Consider the following 23,903-nt stretch of genomic DNA (forward strand, 5'->3'; position numbering starts at 1 on the left):
GCCGTTTTTGTTTTATTTATTTCCCAGAAGAGCTCTTCCTTGCACTTTCCAGACACAAGTTACAAAACAAGGAACAGAACTTTGTTTCGTGTACAGAAACAGTTTGTTGGAGTATAAAGAGTTACTGGTGATCGTTACTGAAGAATGTTGGCTTATTCCAGGGGCACTTCAGTATTCCTGAGGAATAATCATTGATTTCTCCTTCCTTCCCACTGGGATAGTCTTAGCCATTAGTCACTGTTCCTGTAAAGCAAGAAGGCTTATATTATTAAAAAGCCATTTGGGTTCCTTACGTGGAAGGCGCTGTGTGATGCACAGGGAGCCCCTCGGCCTCGGAGCACTTCCAGAAGGTGGGCTAACGCCTTTGTCCTTGGCTGGATCACAGAGATGCTAAGCTGCTCTTCCCATCAAGAAACACGCCGTGTTTGCATGCACACAAGCCTCCACTCTGATTAACCGGGCACTTCAGAACCCCCTGGAATTACAGGGCTTGCAAATTAACTGTTCAGTCTGCATTTGCAAATAGAAAAATCACCTCCACAAAGGGCAGAAGAAAAGGCTCCAATGGATGAGCTTCTCAAGTTGTTGCAAAGACATATAACCACATTGCTACAGGAGTATTGGTGTGCTTTTGCAGCGATAAATACACAATCTAAGTGTCTGGAAAGTGATCCTTCGCATCCTGCGAGGCAAGCTAGGCAACTTAGCCTTCAGCCATACAGTTTTCAGCCTAAGGGTTACTGCTAGATGCAAAATTTAACTTCAATTATTTGATCAAACGAATTTCACTGGGACATGATTTAGAGCCCTCAGATTTTTATCACTACTGAGCACTCACTACTATTTGAGTTCTACTGCATTTTAAGTGATTGCTTGCTCTAGATGAATGGCCTCTTCTACTGGTGCCAGGGCTCCACCATCAATTTAATAATCCAGAGAAGGGGCAGTGGGATGCTAGTTCTACCCAGAATGGGTGCAAAGTTGCTTGGTAATCTCCTGCTTATTTGGTATCACGAGGGTCCTCTGCCTGTCCTGTCCTCACCTGGGATTCAGAACTAAGAACTTGATTCTGAAGCCTCCAGACTCCTGCCTGGATGGGGCCCTGCCTTCACAGCCCCTCATCCGCCTTCACGGCAGGTCGTGCTTGGCGGTTGGACAGGATGTCCTCCCCGTCCCTGCCAACGTCGGTTATCCTAGCAGCCCATGAACTTGACAGCTTCAGAAGACTAGAAATAACTTCAAGTTAATCCATGTTCCATTTCTTTTAATAAAGCTGATCTGTCTTGCAGACTCTTGTTTTGTCAAGTTAATTTGAACAAAACTCCAGCTTTGTAAAGGAAGTCCTAAAGAGTTTTGTTACAACAGTATTTGCTAGGAAAAAACAGATGAGTGATAATGCAATATTTTCCTACACTCCTAACCACCAGAAATGAAATAATTTTGCTGTAATAACCCTGGAGCCATTATCCATGACATTACATTTTGGAGAGAATTAATGACATTAACCATTAGATGGCTTCATCTGCCTCTTGCTTCCCTCAGCATGTTCAGCCTCTCCATGTCAGAGAAAGCTAGTGGAGACAGAGCACTGGAAACTATTTGTCTAGTCTTGTGCCATGCAGGCAGCTGTGCTGCTTCTGGGAAGTGTCCTCTCAATTACCTCATGCCTTCAAGGACCACCCTTGCTCCAGAACACGGCTTAGTTCTTAGTTCAAATAAGCCCCCCGATCCCCAAATTGCCTTGCTGATGCCTGGCAGCCCCAGTAAAAGGCATCTGCCAGTGGAAGGTGTTTTCAGAGCATGTTAACAAGGTGTTTACCACACAAAACCAGACATTTCTCTCTAGTTTATTTTGAGGACCTAAGCTGGAAGAAGACTCAGAATGAAGCAGAAAGCTAATGTATTTTTCATATTATAAGATTTGACCAGAAGAGTCCTGCACTGACTGCTGGTTCTAGAATATTGCTAGGATGCAGCTGAGAAAGCTGGATGCAAGGCCCAGTTACTGTGTGTTTTATTTTGGAGCAAAAGCTCAAGAATCTTGAAGCCGTTTGCAGTTCTGTAGTTAGCTGGAGAGACTCTCCTCAAGCAGGTATTTCTAGTAAAGCTGCTGTGGGCTGGCAAAAGCCAATCTGCCAATAAATCTAAGGATAACATGACTTAGCTTTCACCTCTAGATGCATCCAGAAGACTAAAAATATCTTCGGGCCTCTTTTATTATGCCAGAGAGATACATGATCAATTTTTGCTTTCTTTTTGCTTGCCATGAAAAGTTTCTGGCAGAACATTTTTACCTCAGGATTTTCTAAAGTAATAAATTAGCTGTAAATACGTCCTGGTTGATGCCTCTCCAGTGGTAGCACTTAAACGCTTTTAGCAGAATACGTGGCTTCTTGGGTTCAACACACACAATTTTTCAATATGCCACAGCAATTAATATAGCACAAGAATGGCTGCAAATTCTACATGTGAAGAAATGGCAAATATTTATGGAGTTAACTGGTAGACTTAGTGCACTCTATGTAATTACAGGTAGTTTCTAAGCATGCAGATAGTTCCTTCTAATCAACCTATTTTAAAATATTTAATCTCAGCATTGATTACAACAGAATTCATTTAAATTCTCCTCTTCAATACTTTCAGAAATGTACAGTTTCTTTGGAATACTACACAACTATCCAGCTAAACAAGCCACAAAACTTAAGAATGGTTAGAGTTTTCATGTTGCAAGAAAACCCACAAAAGATTAAAACCTTGCTTCTACAAGCAGAGCCATTGAAACACATGCTTGACAAGACTTACAGATTCTTCTTAGCTGCCCTCTTTCCAAAACTGAAGACAGAATGTTATTCTTATTTTTTCAGCTTTTCTAATACGTATTTTATTAGACATGTTTATGAGTTGTGGGAAAACCTACCCGCAGGATCTGCTAAGATAATCCTACACACCAAATACTCAAAATAACTTAAGAGCAGGAGAAGAGAAGTTTCTTCTAACTGGCACTTAGGGAAAAGGGACAGGATTATGCATTTAAATGCTGTGTAGATGCATCATTTAATGCTAGTAATTAGTTACAACTACTACTGGTACTTACTTTATGAATTTGCCATGGAGAAGATACGGAGACTGGAAGTCATGTTGACAATTGGAATAAGCCATTCCTATTCCCATCCCTGACCCAAAAGCAATAGGCCATGTCTTTCCTGTGGGGAAGATAAGCAGAGAGAGAAAAAAAAATTCCAAGAAACCTCTTCATTTCATGTTACAGTGATAAACTGATCAAGCAAATATCTAGAATGAATCAACAGCCATGAAGATGCACATTAGGCATTTAAATTCTTCAAATCCTAACATCTAAAAAGAAGCAAACAACATTCTGCAAAAACAAAAAATCCACTTCAGAAAAAGAAGAGTAAGCAATTAGATATCTTGGAGATATCTTCTGTTAATAAAGCATAATTAAAGGAGAACAGAGATTAGCATTATAAGCCCAGCAAGACTGGCATAAGATGTTTAGACACATGGATCCAGTAATTGGCTCAGGGTTTTTTGCGATTCCAAAACTTGACCTGAGCACAGCAGGAGTTCAGACACACCACATATAACCTTGTTACACAACAGCTAGAAGTTTGGGTACCTGCGTGTCGACTGAAGAGAAATGAGCAATAATGAAGGAGTTGGAAAAACACTCCAATTGCATTTTACCCGCCTCAAAGATTTCTTGGTTTTAAAGTGAACCCACAACAGACCAGTCAGAAAACCAGGCAGCCAAGGTTAATTACTTACTTTTGAAGAATATGACTGAGAAAACAATTCCTAACCCGAATCCAGCACCTGTAAGAAGAAACACAGCAAGTGAGGACTAAGATAATGCAAAGGATTTGAAAATAATTTAGTAATGTTCGTTAGTGCTTTGTTCTGGCCAGTAATACCATAATAATGGCATTTCAACACACCAAAAAGGTATTCCTAAAAATAAGAATTACTTTTTGAATACTTTTCTTAAATTTAATCAGCTACATCAGATATGAATCCCCATCCATTCAAGATCATTATAACTGGCAAGATTTGGGAAGACAAACTAAACCCTCATGCCAGGGAAAGTTACTGAATTTCTGTCACCAACAACAATGTGGAAGCAAGATTTATTTGGCTTATTGTCAATAAATGAGAAACACTCAAATGAGAACTTATCATGTCCTTGAGCTTTGGATATTGCAGATGAATATCTTACTGTATTTCATTTATCTCACTACTTTAACTACTTCAATGTGTGTCTGGAGGGCAGCAAAGCTTTGAAGCTTTGTGTTACCCTATACCTTGCAAAAGAAAGCTCCAGGCTGCTTATCTTTCACATCCACAACATTCATTATAGAGCATATTTAAACACACTAGGAAAGAATGACTTTTCACATCCTTATACTATATTTAGACATAATTGCAGCAGTTCAAAAACGTATCCAGCACCATTAAAGAACTTAGTTGGCATATTTAAAAGTAATTTTTGCTTTCCTTGGACGGTGCACTTATGATTTCTTGTAAGAAGTTGGGCGAGTCGGCAAAATCCTTCTCAAAACCCAATAAATAACAGTGAAAAAAATTTGAGTTTAGTGCATAAATTCTACCTTTAGTTATATCCAATAAAGACAACCTTAAAAAAGGAATACCTATGCTCCCTAAAAATATTAACAGTTTCAGGTTTATTTTGGAGGGGGGAAAGGGGGAGGAAATCCTGTTATGGGTTTGAATTCTCTCATTTTAACGCATGAAATCTGACATGCACTGAGTTTTATTAAAATATTTATTTTTAAACTAGTCCTAAAAGTATGTGATCCTTTCTTTAAGCTCCTGTTGAATGCATTATCAAGTGGGTCAAGCCCAGAACAATGCCAAAGAATCCTATACCCTCCTGGCATACAGGAGTAATTTTAAGTTTCCTTGGGTCTTTAAACTTTTTTTTTTTTTCCTTTCTCTTGCAAAAAGTAAATTAAAGGTAGCTCCAGTTGAAGCACAGATTGCTGAAACAACACTCACTGAAGTAGCTAGTAAATTAAGCACCCTATGCTTTTCAAAAGCCCTTTAATATTAGAGCAGAGACGCCTGGCTAAACAAAGTCAACCCTCTCCAGTTGACTTTGCAATCCGTATTCACTGAGAACTGGAAAGCAGAGGTGCTTTTGCAAACTCTTCTCATTTTATTGCCTATTTTCATTAGATCCAACTGCAACAGAGGTAACTGCTTTAGCAGGTCACTGCAGCTCTGGAGCAGGTTTATGAACACGCGCCGCGGGGACGAGCTTTGCCCGCCTGCCAGGCGGCTCCCACTGCTCCGAAGGGAGCGTTTCGCAGCAGGCCATGGATTCACTCTGATCTTTTCCACGGGGCGCCTCAGTCCTTCAGATGTCCGGTCACAGCTACAGACCCCTTCTGCATTTTGGACCGAAAGGGATACAATACTTGGAGAAGTGTTTACAAACTCACTCTCCTCCTGCAGCACAGCCCAGCATTCCCGTTCCGAGTGGGAAAGACGCGGATTGCCAAGAGCAGCCCTTCATCCACACTGAGGCCTCCACTCCCCTCGCCAAGCAGGGCCTTCCTTCCGCACCTTTGCTATAGCGCAGCTGGTGCTGGCTCCAGCCCAGTGTTTATGCTATTAAGGATAATTACTATCTGCAAGAATTCATCCAGCGGACAACTGTTTGGGCCTCTGACCTGGCTCCCTCCAACAATCCTCTACAATATGTGGTTATGCTGCCTTTTTGTTTTGGCCTGGTGTATTTTAGGTCCAAACACAACTTTTGGAGGTAACTCCTTTGAGTTCAGACGGCGCTAGGCGTCGTTTGAACTGTCCGGCTGGTCACGCAGGGAGCGATACTGCTCTGTGCTTCCTTTCCAAGGAGAGATTCCCTCTGCCAACCCAAACAGTTTAGCTAATCAATGAGAAATGATTTACAGGATGACAAGTTGTGCCTCATCTAGCTGCGGAGCCCAAGCAATTGCTAATGTCACCACATTTTCCATGTTACCAGTCAAACCCACAAGCCAGCTTACCAGGGTGGTGGTAACTGCTTGTTTTTTGGTCTTAAAAAAAGGTTGTGCTAAGGAAGCTACTACACTTAATCTAGTTGCTATCTTGCTCTCTACATCTGGAAAACATTATTTTGGACCTAAAAGAAAAGACAGGTCTTCCCCCACATTAAGGCACAGCACCACTGCTGAGCATGGTCCCATATGATTGACTTTCTAACACAGAAGGTCATGTCTTTTTAAGTTTTTTTCCTAGTATCTTTGTTAGTAGATCAGTCTCCACAGGTGACTGTACTACTATAGTTCTTGGGAGTTGCACACAATTAAAAACATCTTCAGAAGTTATAATCCTCTTCTAGGAAAAGAGATTTTAAATTACTTCCCACAAGAAAAAAACCTTGGTGCCAGTTTTACAGGCCGTCACTCCACCTTACTCCAACAGGTAGGGGAGCGGGGAGGCAGATTAGTTTAGAAAGATGATGGCTAGAGATCTGGTTCCTTGCTCTAAGTTAATGCAAAGCTATGGGGAAATAAAAGAGATTTGGCAAGTAATTTTTGTGTGCGTTTTCTCTACAGGAAGGCAATTGAAAAAAGCCTTCTTCACTTCCCTGAATCCAGTGTCAGTTCAGTTCATTCCAATTCCGACTGGGGAATGGGCTAGAAATGACATGGAAAACGGTTGCTTATTGAAAGATCCTTTTCAACAAAAAACGCTCCCATCTTCCCTCTTGTCCAGGCCAGTGCAGAGATGTCTGCTTTTTTTAAATGTGGCTTGAAGAGCTGTTTTGGTTTTAATTTTAAACCAGAAGCCTTAGCTACTTGTAATTTCTTACCCTGCCTGGTTAAAAAGCTCTTTCTGTGGATAGTTTGTCACTCATCTTTGTTCCACTAGGAAGTATTTGAGGTTGTGTGGTCATTTCCTGCGTCTCCAAGACAAAAGGGGAGCTAAACCATTTTTTCTTGGAAACGAAGTAATGTGTTTCTCTTTAATTCTATATAAAGTTACACAAGAGATAAACAAGGGCAGAGCCGCTGATGAGTTTTACAGGTTTAAATTCTCACATGCTCAATTTCCTTTTAAAGAGGCAACATGTTGCTTCAAAGAGCCTCCCACCTGACCAGGGGACACTCAGTCTGCAGCTGTTTCCACTAAAGAGCAGCACCTCTAGGCCAGGCTTTAACTTCATAACAATAAAACATGAAAGGTTTATCTTACAATAAAAACAAACGAACATGGCAAAGCTAAGGGCTTGATCCATGCTGGACACAGGCTCCCTCCCTTGCTTGCATGACAGACTGGGGAAAAAGGCCACAGGAAAGAGTACAACACATTTTTCACCTTCTCTTGACAGCTTAAAATGTTTAACTGGAAAAACAGCCTCTTCCACCCCACCTCTAACAATTCAGCTTAAACTCATTTACAGCCACCATCACCAAGGGACGGGATGGTTTCTGGACGTGTTCCTTGCACTCGCCAATGAGTCTTCCTGGCCACTTCTGTACCAAGAGAAGCAGGAGGAATCGGCATTAGGCAGCGTGCCCAGCCTCACATTTTTTCTTTCAGCTTTTCTGGCTGCTACACCTTCTGAGAAAAATGTCAGGGTACCTCAAATCAATCCAACATACAGACGAGCACGTGCCATATACCCTACAGGACATCATAAAAGTGTCTCATGGAGAAACACAAATCTTCGTGATGGGCTCCTGCCTCAGCAGAACATCTGGGAAAAGTTTTTTTTTTTCCCTCCTATAAATTTAATCAACGGCCCCTCCAACAGCGATACTGCACAATTCTTCCCTAGGCTACCCAAGCAGCTACAGGCTGGAGCAGCTATCGAGACAGCCACACCTAGGCAGACTTGTCTTCAGCAGCTTGAAACTTAAGACAGGAGGATTAAAACATGCTCCCTGGCATTTGGCAGAGGTGTTGCTGTAACTATGGCAGCTGGAAATCTTCCAATTCCTGTCTTCCTGTCCACAGTTCTCCTCTTCCCCTCCCCTATGCACAAATACAAGACAACTTTAGCCTCCTCTCTTTCATATTCTGTTATTTTACACTTAAACAATGATTAGAATAAAATGAAGTAGCAGCTCCTGGAAGATGCTGAATCTAAAAGTGGCAACACTCTGTACAGACTAGACTCTGCAACAGGATTTTAGCAACCTATCCCTGCCTAGTTAGGAGATAAGCAGTTTCTTCTCATGTAGAAAGACAGCTTGCATTAGCAGCAAGAAGTCCTGCAATTGCTCAGTTATTTAGTTTGACTTTCGGGACAGCAAAAGCAACAGCATCAAGGTGTAACAGCAGTTCTCATCCAAAGGCCTGACACACTGCAGGTTTCAACCAAGCATCCGCTCAGTACAGCACTAGAACTTCTTTCATATAAAGAAGTATCAACAAAACTGAAGATCTTTAAAAAGTCAACTAATTTTCAAACTATCCACTCACTTTGACAAGATATACACGATTATTGTGCAAAAAATGGGGAAGACAGCCTTTTTCTTACACCAGAGCTTCTACAGAACAGCACCTAACATCAGTTAGAAAATTGAGACCTTCAACCCATTATTTGCTGAGAGAACTAATTTTAAACAGGCTCTTAGCAATGTTTTTTGTAGCAGGAATCAGATTTTCTTCAAATACCAACTTTGAAGTTTGCTTTCTCATCTCCCCTAGCGCGTGGCTTGTTTATATAGCAGAAAGAAAAATGAGCAAGGACACTAGAAGAAAACACAGAGAAGCTATGTACCAAGTAATCTAGGAAGTAATAGTGGAAAAAGAAAAAAGTGTTTTGTTCTTGCGTTTGACTGTAGCAACACTGAATACTTGGAACGACAAAATAAAAGTATCAAAATTCTAGTAAAGTGTAAAAAAATTGACATCTTTCAGCGGACACTTTCACCCCCAAGCACTCCTGCAGTTCAATGGCTATCCAAAACATCAGGACAGATGTTAGATAAACATCAGGACCTTCCCACATGGACACACAGCAGCTGGAGGTATCGCTATTCGCCCTGGAACACAAGAATCTTGCAGCCAGGCAGGAATGGTTCATAGCCAGAGCGCTGAAGGAGATGGTGAGACAAGAGGACATGTGTATTTCCTCCTGCTTTTAAAGGGGGAAGGAAAAGGAAAGCTGCTCTTCAAGGATGCACACCAGGACATACATATGCCAGCCCAGCGAGATATTCATCATATGGACAGTACAATTCTACCTTGTCCAACTGTAATAAAATGACACTACTAGTGACAACAATAATATTGCCAAAATAAAAGTTTGGCTGGAGTAAACACACTCCCAGTTAGGGCTTTGCAAGCATAGCTACGAGGGGTGGCGATCACGCGTCTCCACCCTCATCCAATATAGGCTGACCATTACTGACGTCTACTGGTCCTGCTAAGAAACAATTCGGAGCAAGAAGTCTCACACGGGCATCTCCCTAGCAGAAATGCCACAGAAAAAAGCTTGACTCCTCCTCAAATTTTGCTACCAGTTTATCACCAGCAAGCCCTTAGGTCCCTCAGAATTTTCTCACCTAAATTCAATGCTTCAAAGACCAAAGAAGTGGGAAGCGTTCCTGCCTGGTGCTGTCATGTCTCATGACCAAAAAGCCAACAGAGTCCCCTTGCCCTGCACAGGGTCACCACATACCAACTCCTAAAGACACAGTTGGCCTTATCTACGTGCTGATGTAGAGGACAAGGTCAGTGCCGTTTGGATTTATTTCCAGCAGAGCAGATCTTATTCAGGTTAGGATTTTTAAATGGCTGCGCTGTCAAATGAGTGTCAGCTCTTCTGCAGGTTGTTTTGCCCAGCGGCCTGGAACAAGGGACAAGCAGGACTTGCCCCAGCTTTGCTTGCAGCCTGGGCTAGTTGGGTGATTAAGATGCTTTGGGGAGAACAGGCAGTGCCAACTTAAGGGGTCTGTTAAATGTCAGCTCAAAGAGCTGCTCTCTGACTTTTAAAGTCCTTCCCTGGAACAGCAGAGCTACTTTTTAGATGAGCTCTAAAATTCAAAGCAAAAGCCTCCTTTAAGAACACCAGGAGACAGAGCAGTAGGGGAACAGAGAGTTAGATTCATAGAAGGTCCTGCCACAAGAAAAGACTCTTTTTTCCAAAGGGAGTCAGCTAATATTTAGGTGGGCAATGTATTCCAAATTCTGCTAATAATGTAATTAAATATTGCTATTAAGCCTCTAAAGTCTATTTTTCAAATGGTGCTTGCCCAGCTCTGCACAGCGAGTCATCTTTGTTGGCTGTGCTGCCTCCCATACAACCCAAGCAAGCCATAAGCAGTTAGCGTCCAGCCAGTTTGTCCACTCCAAGATACAGTTAGAGTCGGATGCTCTCCTGTATGATAGAGGAAAATTATTTAGGATTACAAAAAGCCCAAATACTAATGCAGTTGTGTGCTTGCATAATATTCATGTTCTCCCATTATTAAAAACAAAATCCCAAATCAAGTCTGTCTCCATAGCTCAGTCACATTATGATAAGCAAAAAAAAAAAGCACTTCAGAATAGGAATCTCAGCATTTTTATGTATTTAGAAAAAGCCTAACTCAGTTTTCAGAAAGTGCAATCAAGTTTTATCATTCTATAGGATGACTTTATCCTATTCATAACCATGTAAAGCAGTATTTAAAAATACTGACGCTGAAATCCAGACAATGAATCTTTCTGAAAAATTTGGTCTGTGGACTGACACAAACAATGCATGCTTGCCCTTGTCATTAACAAAAAACATCTACTTAAGCAGGCAAGAAAATGCAAGCCATAAAGCTGCAACAGACTTTAAAGTTAACTCTCCCAATTTCCCTTTAATAGGAATTTTATTTAAGAGAAAGGTATTTTCAGATGTCAAAACAGGATTAGAGAAAAATGAACATTACTACAGTAAGTTATTTACAAACTTCCAGGCTGAACTTCAGTCAGATGCAGGCAAATATCAAAACATTTGCACCTCCTGCAAGTAAACTTCAACCTGGCAACTTAACATACAAACTGGGAAGCAAAGAGCTTTCCCAGGATTACCTGTTACTAGCAGGTAAATTATCACATTTAAGTCATTTAAAAGTACAACGGTTACATGAAGCAAGTAAACTTTCTGATGAGGAAAAAAAAAAACAGTATCAGGAGATGAGACAGAATGGAAGGTTAAATTATATTGGTGACTACAAGTGAAACTCTTTTGAAACCTGCGCACAGCTGGAGTCAGTGTGGTCATGACTGCTGAGAAACACCTTGGTCAGCCAGGAAGGCACAAACTAACCAGTTACACACAAAACCTTCCCCCTATGAGGTTACAACTAGGTTTAGAAAGGGAAGGGTAAGAAAAAATAATCTAATCTACCCACATACATTAACAAAACAAGTAAACAATCTATGTCAGCCCTAATAAAAGAAAGTTAGCACCTAAACTGCGTATAATGTTGTTTCAAAGTCTTGTGTGGGCATACCTAAAGGCTTATAATATCAATTGCTCTTTTTAATTAAATACCTTCTTATGAAGCCTTGACCATATTCTGTTCTTATTTTTTCCCTGCTAGTTTTAAAAAACAGAGTTTTAATATGAAGTTACAAGATATGCACAGGGAATGAGTAAGAAGATCAAAACATAATACCGCCCCTCCACCCCCAAACTAAATTCATAGGCGTTATCTGTGTTTGCAGTTTCGACAGACACCAGGGAATCATCTTGCACGCTGGGCTTCAGAAATTCAGTGCCTGCCTTTACTTACAGGCGTGAAATGGGACAATGCAAGGCTATTCACATTGCTTCTCTTCCCCAGCCATTGCCTGGGAATAAGTATCTTGTGATCACGCTCAGGAAGGATGTAAGGGAACATGCAGGAAGGAAACTAGAGCTACCCAAAGAAAAAGTCTGACAAAAACTACTAAGGTTTTGGTTAAATTTTATATCCCACATAACAAGTGGCAGAAGTCTCAAAGAATTTTGTTCATTTTTTTTCTACAACAACTGCTCTTGTTTATCAGACTCCAAACATTAGAGCAATGTTATGGAGAGAGTCATCACAACCACACAAGTCTTTCAAGACCTTGTAAAGAAAATAACTATTTCCACCGAGACGTTCTGGGAAAGTGTGTGTCAGCCCTTATTTAACAGTCCCCACAGCTCAGCCACCTGCTCATTCCACATTTCCAGGCCATCATCATCTTCAGTCACTAACTGCTGGGGAGAAGCAACTCTGGATCTCTTAAAACTGTCAAAGTTCACATTCGATCCATTTGTTGTTGCTTGTCCATTTGTGCTGTGATGTCGGTTACTGGGTGAAAGGACCAAACAGAAAAACACTATCACAGAAAGAGAAATATGTGTCTGAGCATGTCACACTACATCTAGTGCTATGGTTCCCAATTTAAGTACTGCAGCCACATGCCCTTTTTACGCAGCCTATTGAAGAACTTGAATTTTACTGAGACCTCTATTCACTACCTCTAGTCACCATGAAGCCAACGACGGAAATTCTTGGTCTAGGATTTTAGTGCAGAAAAACTAATCGCACTTTCTTTCAGCCGTGACCACTGCAGGATGGAAAGGAACACTGAATGGAAAGGAACAGCCTGCTGGAGTGACATCCTGCATCATAACCAAGTCTGAATCCATCTCTTTTGACCTCCCGGAGAGGCTTTCTGTGTACAGGATTCCTCCATGCACAGCTGCAGCATGGACCAAGTTTTAGTTTATAATTTGGCATACTGAATTTTTTATGATAAAGCAAGCAATGCTACAGAAACATAAACATATCCTGACATGTTTGTCAGACAAACCTGAATAGAATTTCATAAGACAAAACACTGCTCTGGAGCACTTGACACTTTTCAAAGGCCTGGTATAAACAATGGAAGTTTCAGTTTACTCCAAATAATTAAACATCTTTTCTAATGGAAAAGTATTAAGCAACCAAAACACAGAGTTCCTCATCAGCTTGGAAAAGCATTAGGCAACCAAAACACAGAATTCCTCCCCAGCTTTCAAGCAAAAGGCCACTGCAGCAAAACATAAACATTCGCATTTTTGAGATATTATTTATGGCTTTAAGAAAAACTCCAGCACCAACATGCAAGGCCTTCCTTTCACATCAGATATTCTGCTGCTTGCTTTACGTGTTGTACTTAAAGATCTGTGTTAGGCAAATACACTCTTTAAAGCCACAGCTTTCCTCTTAATGATTTAACAGCCTGTTGTGTCACTGGAAGAGCACTGAAGTACACACGTGTCATATAGCCACTCTATCAGCTTTAGTGAAGTTTTATGTATGGCTTGTCTGAGGACACGGGCACATTCCTAACCTTAAGGACACAGAAATACAGCGGGGAAAATAAATAATATATACATATATATATATATACACACACACACACACACTAATGGAACAGTTCATAGTCAAGCACATAGCGGCCTGCGGGGCTGGCACGTCCCGGGAGGGTTTCAATGTCAAGCCGAGCTGCAGCCAGCAGCACACACCAAGGCGCTCATCGCGGCGCGCGCTCCTCCACCCCTCGCCCCGGCAGCACGAGGAGCTTCACCGTCACCCCGAGCGCCCCACGGCGGCACCGAGCCCCGAGCCCGGCACCCAGGCAAGGGGAAGCTCCGCCGGCGCCCGCAGCGGGGCTGAGCCCAAGGTCACCTTGCCGGGCCCGGGCCGCGCGGCTGCCTCGGCGGCGGCCAAGGGGACAGGGGCCGCCGGCCCTGAGGGGAAGCCGCGTCGCGGAGCGCCCCCCGCCCCTCACCGGGCCCTGAGGCGGCGATGACCGTTGTGGCGGGGGGAGCCCGGGCCCACCACGGCCCTCCCTGGCGCGCCCGGCCGAGCACCGCGGAGCTGCCGGGCTGCACCCCCCGCCCCGATTGCGCCTCCCGCCCCGGCTCCGCCGCCTCGCGGCGCCCCGGCCCCGCGGCCCTCACCCAGCTTCACGGCGGCGTCCGCCAGGCACCGGTCCCACTTCCTGCCCAGCTCGCTCTCCGACGCCATCTTCTCCTGCCCCGCCCACCTCGGCCCTGCCCCGCCCCGGAGCGCCCCCTGAGCTCTCGCGAGACTCGGCGGCGCGTCGGCCCAGCCGCCTCCAAGTCTCGCGAGACTTCCCTTCCCGCGCTGGGGGCGGCGGGCGCGGTCGTTGCTGAGGGGACGGGGGAAGGCCGCGATGGCCGCCGGCCCCGAGCCCCGAGAACGGGGACAAGAGCTGCCTCCTATTTCCTCACTCAAGCCAGTTTGTGTTACTGAACTGGCGGTATGAAAGCTAAGGAATGTATCAAGTTAATTAAAAGTACCAATGGGTGGTGCATTTTTTTTTCCTGGACCAGATAAAGAAGTGTTTTCTGAACCGTGGGTCTACTGGTGTGTTCCAGTGTGTCAGCTCCTCCCTCCATTTCCAAGCACTCTTCAATTCTGGAAAATATCAGGAATGAAAAGATATTTGAGGCCTCCAGATATGATTTTTTTTCCCTAAAAAATGTAAATTTCCAGAAATCAATATTCTAAAATGATGCAGAAATGCAGTCTGCCTCTTCGTGAGAACAATTCCTTCGTGGAGGCCTGTGTGTAGTCTCACTTCACACCTACTCATTTTCAGGCTCTCTGGAAAGTTCTGCACCTTCAGGGATGAAGGAGGAGGCGGTGAGCAGCTGGACTGCAAGCAAGGTGCCTTTTAAAGGGTCATGGAGCTCTGTAACCGCTCTTGAAGCACTTCACAGCAGGAACCCGGTGCACTACACCCCATTTGGAGAGATGAAGTAGTTCAGTGTAGTTGTTAACGTGAGTTTCTGGGATTTCTGCCTGCCTCTGGTAAATCCTGGAGGCCCTGGGTGATCAGAAGAGGGGTGCTGGAGAATGTTATCCATTAACAAAAGCGAGGCCATTCTTTGCACCCCCTTTCCTTTTTCCCTTCCCTGGGCAAAATTAAGGTGGGAGGGAATGTGTCCAGAGACAGGCTTTTCCCTTCTGTTGCTATAGTTACTGGCAATGAGATCCTTTCAATGTTATACTTAATATTTATTGCCGTATGACTCCAAGGTGACCTTTAGAACACACTGTTTTGGAAAAGTTTTTTTTTTCCCTTTTGTGGCCCTGCATGTGCTGTCCAGAGGCTTTTTACCTCCCTGCTTCCCTCATGTTCCGTCTTCTCATTTCTGTTCTGTCTTTTTGTCAGTGTTATAGGTCTCTGAAAAAATAGAACAGGCTGAAGATTGAAAGAAGACAGAAAACTTCAAACCTCCCTGATTTTATCTAATAGATGCTAAATTCTCATAGAGTCAGCAGCTGTGTCAGTGGCTTGCTAAATCATGTGCCCAACTAATTATGTTTTAAGTCAATAAGTCTACTCGCAGACTAAAGGTTGGGTGTTTACTTAATCACACTGCTGCTCAGTAAATGAACAGATGCTAATCCAACAACCAAGCGGGCAGAATTGGAAATCTCGGATGGAGAGTGCTGCTGCTGTTTGCAAAACTGCAGTTTCCCAGGTGCTTTGTGGAGAAGTGCAAGACCGTCCTCGAGTAGCTTCTGTTCGGAAACTCCAAGCAGATTTTCTTTACTTGAGGAATCTTGATTCCCCCTCTGTCCCCAGCATGACAGTATAGTCCCTTACTGTGATGCCTGGTGGCAGGCACATTTTTCAGAGAACCTTCTGTATGTTCTCCACTGCATCCTAATCTCTTCCAAAGAATACACATGTATTTTCTCTCATATTTTTTCAATAACATGAATCCCCTCCTACACACACTTTCCCCCATCTTCTGCCAACAGCAACATATAATCTGCATAGGAGGCAGCAATGTGGGAGTTATCTGCTTGAAATAGTTGACAAAGGCTGAGCAGTGGCCCTCCCATTTGCTCCATCGTACTCCCAAACCAGCTCTTTCACGTTATGGAAAGAACCAGGCCTGGGCAGGAAGCTTCTCCGCTGGCCCCATGCCAGGTGACTTCTTCCTCCCCTCCTTTCTGCACATAATCAACATTAGTGGACAGTTATGCAGGTTTCTTTTTCTTTACAAACTTTATGCTACTCAGACAACAACAACAGAAAAGTCTAAAGCCAAAGTCAAGAGAGAGAAACCTCAGCAGGACTCAGCAGGACTTTGCCCTAAAATGGGAAAAGTGCCAGAGACTCCATTAAGTCTAATTTGCTATTCTTATTGATTTTATGTGGAAGGCAGGCAGATACTGCTGGGATGAACAATAGTCTGAAGGCTTAGATAGAGTTACATTAAGAAAGTAAGCACATGATACAGGCTAAAATATCATTCAGCCTTCACATAGTGACCACATTCATGTTAATAAGCAAGCCCATTTTGTGTCTGTGCTAATGTCTTTTCATGAGTTTTGCCAAGCTGATGTAATGTGATACTCAATAGCGTGGTACTACTGGTTACAGTTGTCAGGTGCAGCTGATGGCAGTGGATCTTTGCAAAATGGAACAAGATGTGTCACAGCTCCTTGTGCTAATTCTCTTTTAAGCTGCTTTTCACCATGAAAATGAAGTTTGCCCCCAAATCTCCACAGAGGAAAGTGCTTACATGGGAAGACCAATCTGATCTTTTGCTAGTTTTGGTTCTCTCTAGTACGGACACAGTGCTGCTATGACACTTCTCATCTTCATTTGATCTACTCTTCAGTGATCCACTTCTTAGTTTCCTGTTAGAAATGGGACAAGATCTAATGTGCTGCATTGAAATTTCTAATGAACAAGCCTGCAAGGGAGTGCTACTTTTGTCAGCTCTTTAAGTACATTTTTCCATTAGTCCATGTCACTAATTCTATACAGATTCTAACTAGTGAACCACGACTATTGTTTTAAGAAGGAATCCAGCCCTTGTAATTCTTTTGGCTGGTATATTAGTGAGCTTCAAATGAAGTGCAATGTGCAAGGAAAAAGTAAGGGAATGGAAAGTTTTGTTTCTTTCTGGTACAATCAGCTTGATTCTTTTATAATGTCAGCCTGCAGACATCATTTCTACTGCTAATGACCAAGCCTGACAAATGTTCTCAGTATGCCCTTTGCTCAGGCTAAAAACATTTGTGAAAGCTCCTGTCTATAAAGATTTCTATGCTTAAAGAAGAAATACAAGCAGTTTCAAGCATGGGAGTAAATGGCATCCTAGGATATGGAACTAAGGCAAATGCTGGAAATCATTTCATTCTTCTGGACTGATAACAAAAGAAAAAGCTTCATAGTGCTCTTCTGAAAAGGCTTTGCCATTTTTCAGGGAGGATTTCAGGTACTTTTTGGTCACGCTCATTTACTACTACACGTCTTGCAAAGCACAAGTTGTACAATAACCTTTGGGATGTGTGAAAACTGAGTGTGGCTGCAGACACACTGAGGCACGTCTACAGACGATGCTCTCAATATGGACTGACACTCCTGGGCAGAAATAAAGCAATAGTGCAGGAGAATGTTAGTTAATGCATGAAAAAAAGAGTTTCCTTATGTCCGAGGTACCAACGGGACTGCACATGTGACTTTCTAACATGATCCTGCCCATCTCTGGGCCCCTCAGCTTTAGCTGAGAGATGAGTATCAGTTTTGGATCTGTAAAAGATCGAAACGTGTAAGGTATGAAACAAATAAGGTACGAAACGTGATGCTACCCCATCTATTAAGGCTAAATACCTTATTTTAAAAAATCAACCTCTGCTAAGCCCAGTGCCTCTGGCTGTACATGCAAGTGATGTGTAACCTTGAACTTTCCTGCCCTTACTGTTAAAGAGCTGCCAGGGTGGGACAGTAAGTCTTTTGGCTGGTATATGGACACGGTAGGCTGCTAGGCTTACTGTCCTTTCCATTCATCACATATGCTCTTAAGACAGCACATCTGTTTGGGCGTTGATGAAGTGCAAAGAATTGTTCTGGGGTCTGCTTTTAGCATTCTTTGCATGGGAGGGGAAATGCCTCTAAAATAATTCTAGATGGGAAATATGTTGTTTTTATTAAAAATGGTATTTTGATTTACTCATCAGTTAATGCTGTGATTGGGAAAACTCTCATAAGAGTTTTAAGTGTTATAAGAATACCCTTAGAAAAGTGCCTTGCAATAGGAGAGAAACTTTTTTTTTATTGTTCATGTGCTATTTTGCCAGTGTGTATAAAGATCTCCATAGTGAGAAATATCTGTGGTTTGACTAGGGAATTCCAAACCATTGGGTAGTAGTGTAGGTACCTTTTTCCTATATTAGTTTCCAAGAAAGTTTGGTTTTCAGCTCAGATCAGATGATGCTGCTGGTTTCCTGACCCTGAGTAATAAAACCCAGGGAACTAAACTTTACCATTGCTGGAAATGGAGACTCTTGCAGCAGTGAACTCGATTTATGAGAAACCCTATTAAAGGTTTATGCATTTTTTCAGTGCCACAAGCTTGACATGGAGGAAAATGGGTGATATGACCCCAAAAAATCCCAAGCTGACCTTTAAATAGAAAAAATAATATTCAGTAAAGCCTGACGCATTTTCTCGAGGATCTGAGTACATAGTTTCTCATGAGTATCCTTGGTCCTGGCTGAACATGGAATAAACAAAACAGCATTTCACCATGCATGCGACTTGTGCGGGGGGCTAAAATAAAAAGCATATCATGTCAGACCGCAGAAGTTCTTTATGAAGTTCTGGCTTAATGTGAAAAGTGCCCTGTAATGCTAATAAAAAGTATTTATCCTTTGGCTTCCTTGAATATAATCAAACATACAGGGAAAGCATATGTATTTTATAGTTGCTGATTGCAAGATCAAAAGCGCTGTTATTAATTGCAGATGAATCTGGTGTTGTAGGGCTATTAAGCCGTCAGCGTCAAAGCGTTGTTTGCTTCCTTTGTTTATAGAGCCTTGTTTTACAGATGCGCAATGCCTGACACTGAGCCCTTTGAGCACCCTCTTTCCTCTCACGTCCGTGATCCTCGTGTCCTGCCTGATATGTGGGGAAATGCCTGTAAGATGACTACATCCCAAGGAGCTGAGTGCTTGGAAACTGCTCTGGGAGTGATGAGTGGTGCAAGTCCCCTACCCTTCTCCGGCTCTCCAGAGCCTGGGAATGCCAACACTGTAATGAGTTTCCCGCAGAGCGCCCTGGGGCACGGATCACAGGATGTGTTTTGTTTTCCTGTCTTAGCAATCTGCACCAGTATGGACTAACCTATATACTACTGCATTGTAGTGAATCCTCTTAACTTGGAAAATGTAGGAGAACAAGCAGCTTAACTTAGAAATAAGTCTCATCTGAAGAATTAAAAATGCTGTATGAAATACAGCTGCATACAGGGAAAACTTGGGGCTCTGGGCTTTGAACCTGCTGCTCGTGAGACACCTTGGCTTTGTGACTAGCTCCAGCAGTTGCCGTGTTAGATCTTTTGTTTTGAGGGTTCTGTAGTTTCTATGGCACTGCAAAATGGAAGGAAATTGTTACCGGACTTGTCGAAAGTCCATTTGTGCTTGTTCCAAACGCAGGGCTACGCAGAGGTTGGGCCCTCGCGCCAGCCGCCCTCCAGGCTCAAAGCTCCTCCGATGTTTTTCAGCCTTCTCTCGCTTCCTGACCGCTCTATTCATTGCCTCATCAGCTGCATTTGCAAAGCATCTTTTGTGGCTATATTGAGAAGTTTATTTTTATGGCAAAACTTCACCTCTTTATTTTCTTCCTTTTATTGCCATTTTCAGGTTTCACACATGCTGCCACAGCACCAAATTGGGCTTTCCTTGAGCAGAGATTTTTTTCCGGTACCTGGTTCTTGCACCTGCTTTGTGGCTTTCACCTTTTTTTGACTGTCAAAGTGGAACTGCACAAACTTATTTCAGTTTCTGTTGTCAGAGCAAACAAATTTACAAACAAAACCCAGCTAAACAGGTCTAAGCCTCATGTAATCCCAACTGAATTTACTTATGAGAGGAAAAAACCTGCCCTAAGCAAAGGACATGGTACTGCTGCTGTCCTTATGCCTATCGAGTGCTTTTCACCTACGCTTCTTAAAATCAGTGTACCATTTACATTGCTGCTACTGCTAAAGCGGTACTTATTTTCCTTAAGTAGATTAGATAAAAAATAATTAATCATATTTGAGTCATCCTACTTAGCCCTAAACTAACATGGCCTCCGTAGAGGAACATAACTAACAATGTGGTTAACAACACTTGCTGATTTTTTGTGTGTCATCCTCACATAGACCTGGCTTTATTGAGCTGCCAATGCCCCCAAAATCACCAGAGGAGGTTAGGGGGCTACTGCTGCAGTCAGAAATGTGGAACCTTTGCTTGCTCAGACACGCTGCACTGCAAACTGCAGCCCATAAGGAAGAGCCTGGCCCTACATCTCAGTGAACAAACAAAATTCCCTTCAGCATGTCCTGCTATAAACGAGCAAAGCCAGCAGCTGGTCCTCATTTGAGAAGATGTTCCATCAGTTTCAAAAGGAATCTGCAGATCCTGATGCAAATATTTGGGGGGAAAACAAAAAGCAGCTGTTTATTCTTGTCTGTACCTATTAGCAGGAAAATAAAATCCAGAGTGCTTGTGTTTCTTCCACTAAGAAAAACATCCCCTTGGCCTGAACATGCATTTGGATCTGAAATGGTTTAAGCTACACCAGCCTGTGTGATTCTTGCTCAGTTTCTCCAGTAAGATGCTGGAAACAATTGTTGCCCCAAACATAAGATGGGCTGAATGGGAAGCACGGTGATCACTGCAAGCCTCACATGAGTTTTGTGACAAAACCCATAGAGTTTAGGTTATTCAAGTTGATAGATTTTATCCTCCCAGGCCCTGCCCCAAGGAAAAATGCATGTCAGAAGTGTGGACCCCTCTAGAACAAATGAGTAATGTGTTAACGTGCAATGAATGGGCTCCTTTTCTTAATCACTGCTTGTAGGTGCCTGCGAGAGAATGTAAGGACTCATGGATCTGGGGTTGCAGAAGAGAAGCCGCTCCAGGTTCCACACGTTTGAATGTGGCCTCCAAAAGGCTAGGAAGGTGGTGAAGAAGCTGATTCCAAGTTCTGGAGAAGGAAATGCCGTCTGACATCATGTAGCCTATCTGGCGGGCAGGGTAAGATTGCTTCCAATTTTATGGTGTATTTAATAGCAGCTTTCTCCTAAATCTGCCCTATTGTTTTCCTGTGAAGTAATGCCGGTCCTGGGTTTCCTTACAGATTATTTTACCACCAAGTATTACAGTCAAGCAAATAACAGGGGGACGTTCCCCAAGAATACATAACTGCTATTAAAGCTTTAACACAAGCATGGCACACGCTGTCTGAGCGCCCCACCTTTCCGGGAGGATTGCGTTGGAGCAGGCCCTGCTGTCAGCATTTCCAGTCTCCATGGCAAGAGTAACCGGAACCAAAGGGCTTTGGGCTCGCAAGGGCCGCAGCTGGCACACGTGGCACCGGCTCTGGAGCCCGGAGCTCCGGCTTTGGTGAAACTCGGGCCAAATAACTGTTCCGCAAAAGCCAGCGGAAAATGTTGCCACGTAATAAATCAGCTGGTTTCCCGGGGTTTAAGTTGCATGTGAAGTTGTTAATAATTTGGAGGTACAAGCACGGAATCGGGAACTGGGGTTAGTTCTACCTGAGATGGCTGAAAAACAAAATAACAGAGGAGAAAAAAAAAAAGTTGTATTTACATATTCAGCCAGATTTGCTGGGTTTGGAGATTTGTATCACAGCTGCTTAAGCCCTGAAGTCATCAAAATAGCTCAGGCTCTGCCTAACTGGAAGCAGGTACTTACACGCTCTGCGGAATCAAAGGCTCAGCTGCCAGAGGAGCCTCTGCAATTAATTAACCCCGACCTTAAGTAGCCAGAGGCTGATTGCTTCTTCCCCACAACTCGCCCCGGGAGGCGGGTGGCGCGGGGGCCGCTGCCTCCCCCCGGCCCCGCAGGCCCCCGCGGATGTCCCCGCGGCGGGGCTGGCGCTTCCCGGGCTAAACGCGGGCCCCGCGCTGATTTCGTTTGAGAAAAGGGAAAAATAATTTAAAAAAATAGAGAAAAAAAAAAAGAAAAAGTGGGGGAAAGGGGAAAAAAAAAAAGGGAGGGGGAGGGGAGGGAACGGGGAGCCCCGCCCCCCGCGGGCCGCGGCCCCGCCCCTGATTGGCCGCCCGCTCTCCCGCTACCGCCCCCCCGCGCTCCCCCCCCCGCGGCAGTTGGTAGCGGCCGCCGCCCCCGCCGCCGCTTCCCCCCCCCCCGCGGCAGGATGGTCCCGCCCGCCCGCGCGCCGCGCTCCATACTTGGCGATGGCCGGCGAGGCGAGCGCTGATTGGCGGCGCGGCGGGGCGGGGCGGGGCGCCGCTGACCCGGATGTTCACTCCTAGGCAACGGCGGAAGTGCCAGGGCCGCGGCCTGCCTCGCAGCCGGAGCGGACGGGACCGGGAGGCGCCGCCGCCGTCGCCGCCAGAGCCGCGCGCAGCCCCGCGCCGCCGCCATGGTGAGAGCGGGCGGCCCCCGCGCGCGCCGGCCGCGGCCCTGGACGCCGCCGGTTCCCTCCGGCCCGGGAGGCAACGGCCGCCCGGGGGCTGGGGGTGGCGGCTCGCCCCGACGCTTCGGCAGAGCGGCAGGAAGCTCCCGCCTCACTGGGTGAAGGCGGGGGCCCCGTGGCGAGGCGGGCGCCCCTCGGCAGCCGCTTCTCTGCGACCCGGGGCGCCGCCTCGGAGGCCGGGAAGGGCCCGGCTCGGGGCCCTGCGTTCCCGCTCGCCTTCGCCCGGTCTGGGCGCACAGGGCTCCGGCGCTGCCGCCCCTGGCTGCACGAGCTCCCTGGCAGTGCTCCGGCGCTCCTCTCTTCCAAACGCGGCCCCGGAAGGAGGTTTCCAAGCGGCTCTCCGTGGTGGAAGCCCTGACAGCGGGGGCGAGGGCGAGGGAAGCAGGAGAGGTCCTCACAAAGCAAAGGCAGGGATGAGCGGGCCGTCCTCAAAGAGGTGCAAAGGCTGTGAAAATAGAGGTCTGATTTGGGTCTAAACATAGGGGTATTTGTTCTTTGCGTAGGCAGAACACAAACCTATGGGGCATTCTGTGAATCTTACGTGATTTTTCGCTCTTAGTAATAGCAGGAATGGGAGAGGTTGGAGCGGGGCTTCCAGCAGCACTGGCAGGTCCCACCTGTTGCGTGGAGCTTCGGTATGGTCATTGGCGCTTGCTTTTCTGTCCGTGAATCCCTGTGGCTCTCTTACAGGTTTAAAGACACACTTAAAAGATGTAGTAGTTTGTGTGGTTTGCCCAGGTTTACTAGAAGCACATAAGGTAAATTACTGATTGTGTTCAAAAAGGTTCCAAATCCAGACAGGATGCAGAAGTGACCTAAATCTAACACATATTGTTAGAGGAAGCATGGATGGAGCTTTGAGTGCTGATGTTGGTGATGTCTATTGGAAAACCTTGTAATGCTTTACTAGCTCTGGAAAATTAACTCATACAATGTGGGTAATGCAGTCGCACCGCGTAGTGCCAGTGTGTAGGAGACTTCCAGGATTTTTGCCTTTGCAGGATGCAAACACACAGTACTGGAACTGAAGCACCGTGTTGTCCCGGCACCGAAGGCCGTGGTGCCATTCCCCACAGCCAGGAGGAGTCCGTATGACCCAGGATATTGTGCCCAGCACCTTCTTGGTACCTGGGGTTAGCAATATCTGCACACAGCTGGATGGGAGCGACCTTCTCCTTTACGCAGTCATTCGCGATCATCTCGGATCTCAATTGTTCTTGCTGAGTTTAAAAGGGCGTTCGGGAGCGTGTCAGAATTTCAGCTGCTCTGTGGAATGGGGCATGGCAGCGGGTGAAGCTTGAAAACCCTCTAGGTAGAGGTTGGTCTTGGGTGCTAAAAATAAGCTGATAGGGAAGGTGGAGCTGCTGTGGAATTGTGGGCTTCAGTGCATAAAACCCAGTCAGTGTCCA

The 23,903-nt window shown here is 44.7% G+C and overlaps 2 protein-coding genes across 2 annotated transcripts in view; one reads left to right on the plus strand and one right to left on the minus strand.

Annotated features, from left to right (window-relative positions):
- On the minus strand, window positions 1-14,041 carry MICOS10 (mitochondrial contact site and cristae organizing system subunit 10). Its single transcript, XM_088529600.1, has 4 exons — window positions 13,955-14,041; window positions 3,787-3,834; window positions 3,095-3,203; window positions 1-243 (listed from the first exon to the last, which is right to left on the minus strand). Exons 1-4 carry the CDS (start codon window positions 14,019-14,021, stop codon window positions 231-233), a joined length of 237 nt encoding a protein of 78 aa, XP_088385726.1. The 5' UTR covers window positions 14,022-14,041; the 3' UTR covers window positions 1-230.
- Window positions 14,042-14,190: 149 nt separating this feature from the next.
- Window positions 14,191-23,903, plus strand: part of CAPZB (capping actin protein of muscle Z-line subunit beta) — a 58,644-nt gene continuing 48,931 nt past the window's right edge. Inside the window, exon 1 of the mRNA XM_088529495.1 lies at window positions 14,191-14,277. Coding sequence (XP_088385621.1) covers window positions 14,191-14,277 — 87 coding nt within the window. The remainder of the gene's footprint in view (window positions 14,278-23,903) is intronic.

Source organism: Tinamus guttatus, unplaced genomic scaffold (genome assembly GCF_059628265.1).
Source record: "Tinamus guttatus ecotype Peru unplaced genomic scaffold, ASM5962826v1 Tinamus_guttatus_pri_ptg000332l, whole genome shotgun sequence".
NCBI classification, from domain to species: Eukaryota; Metazoa; Chordata; class Aves; order Tinamiformes; family Tinamidae; genus Tinamus; species Tinamus guttatus.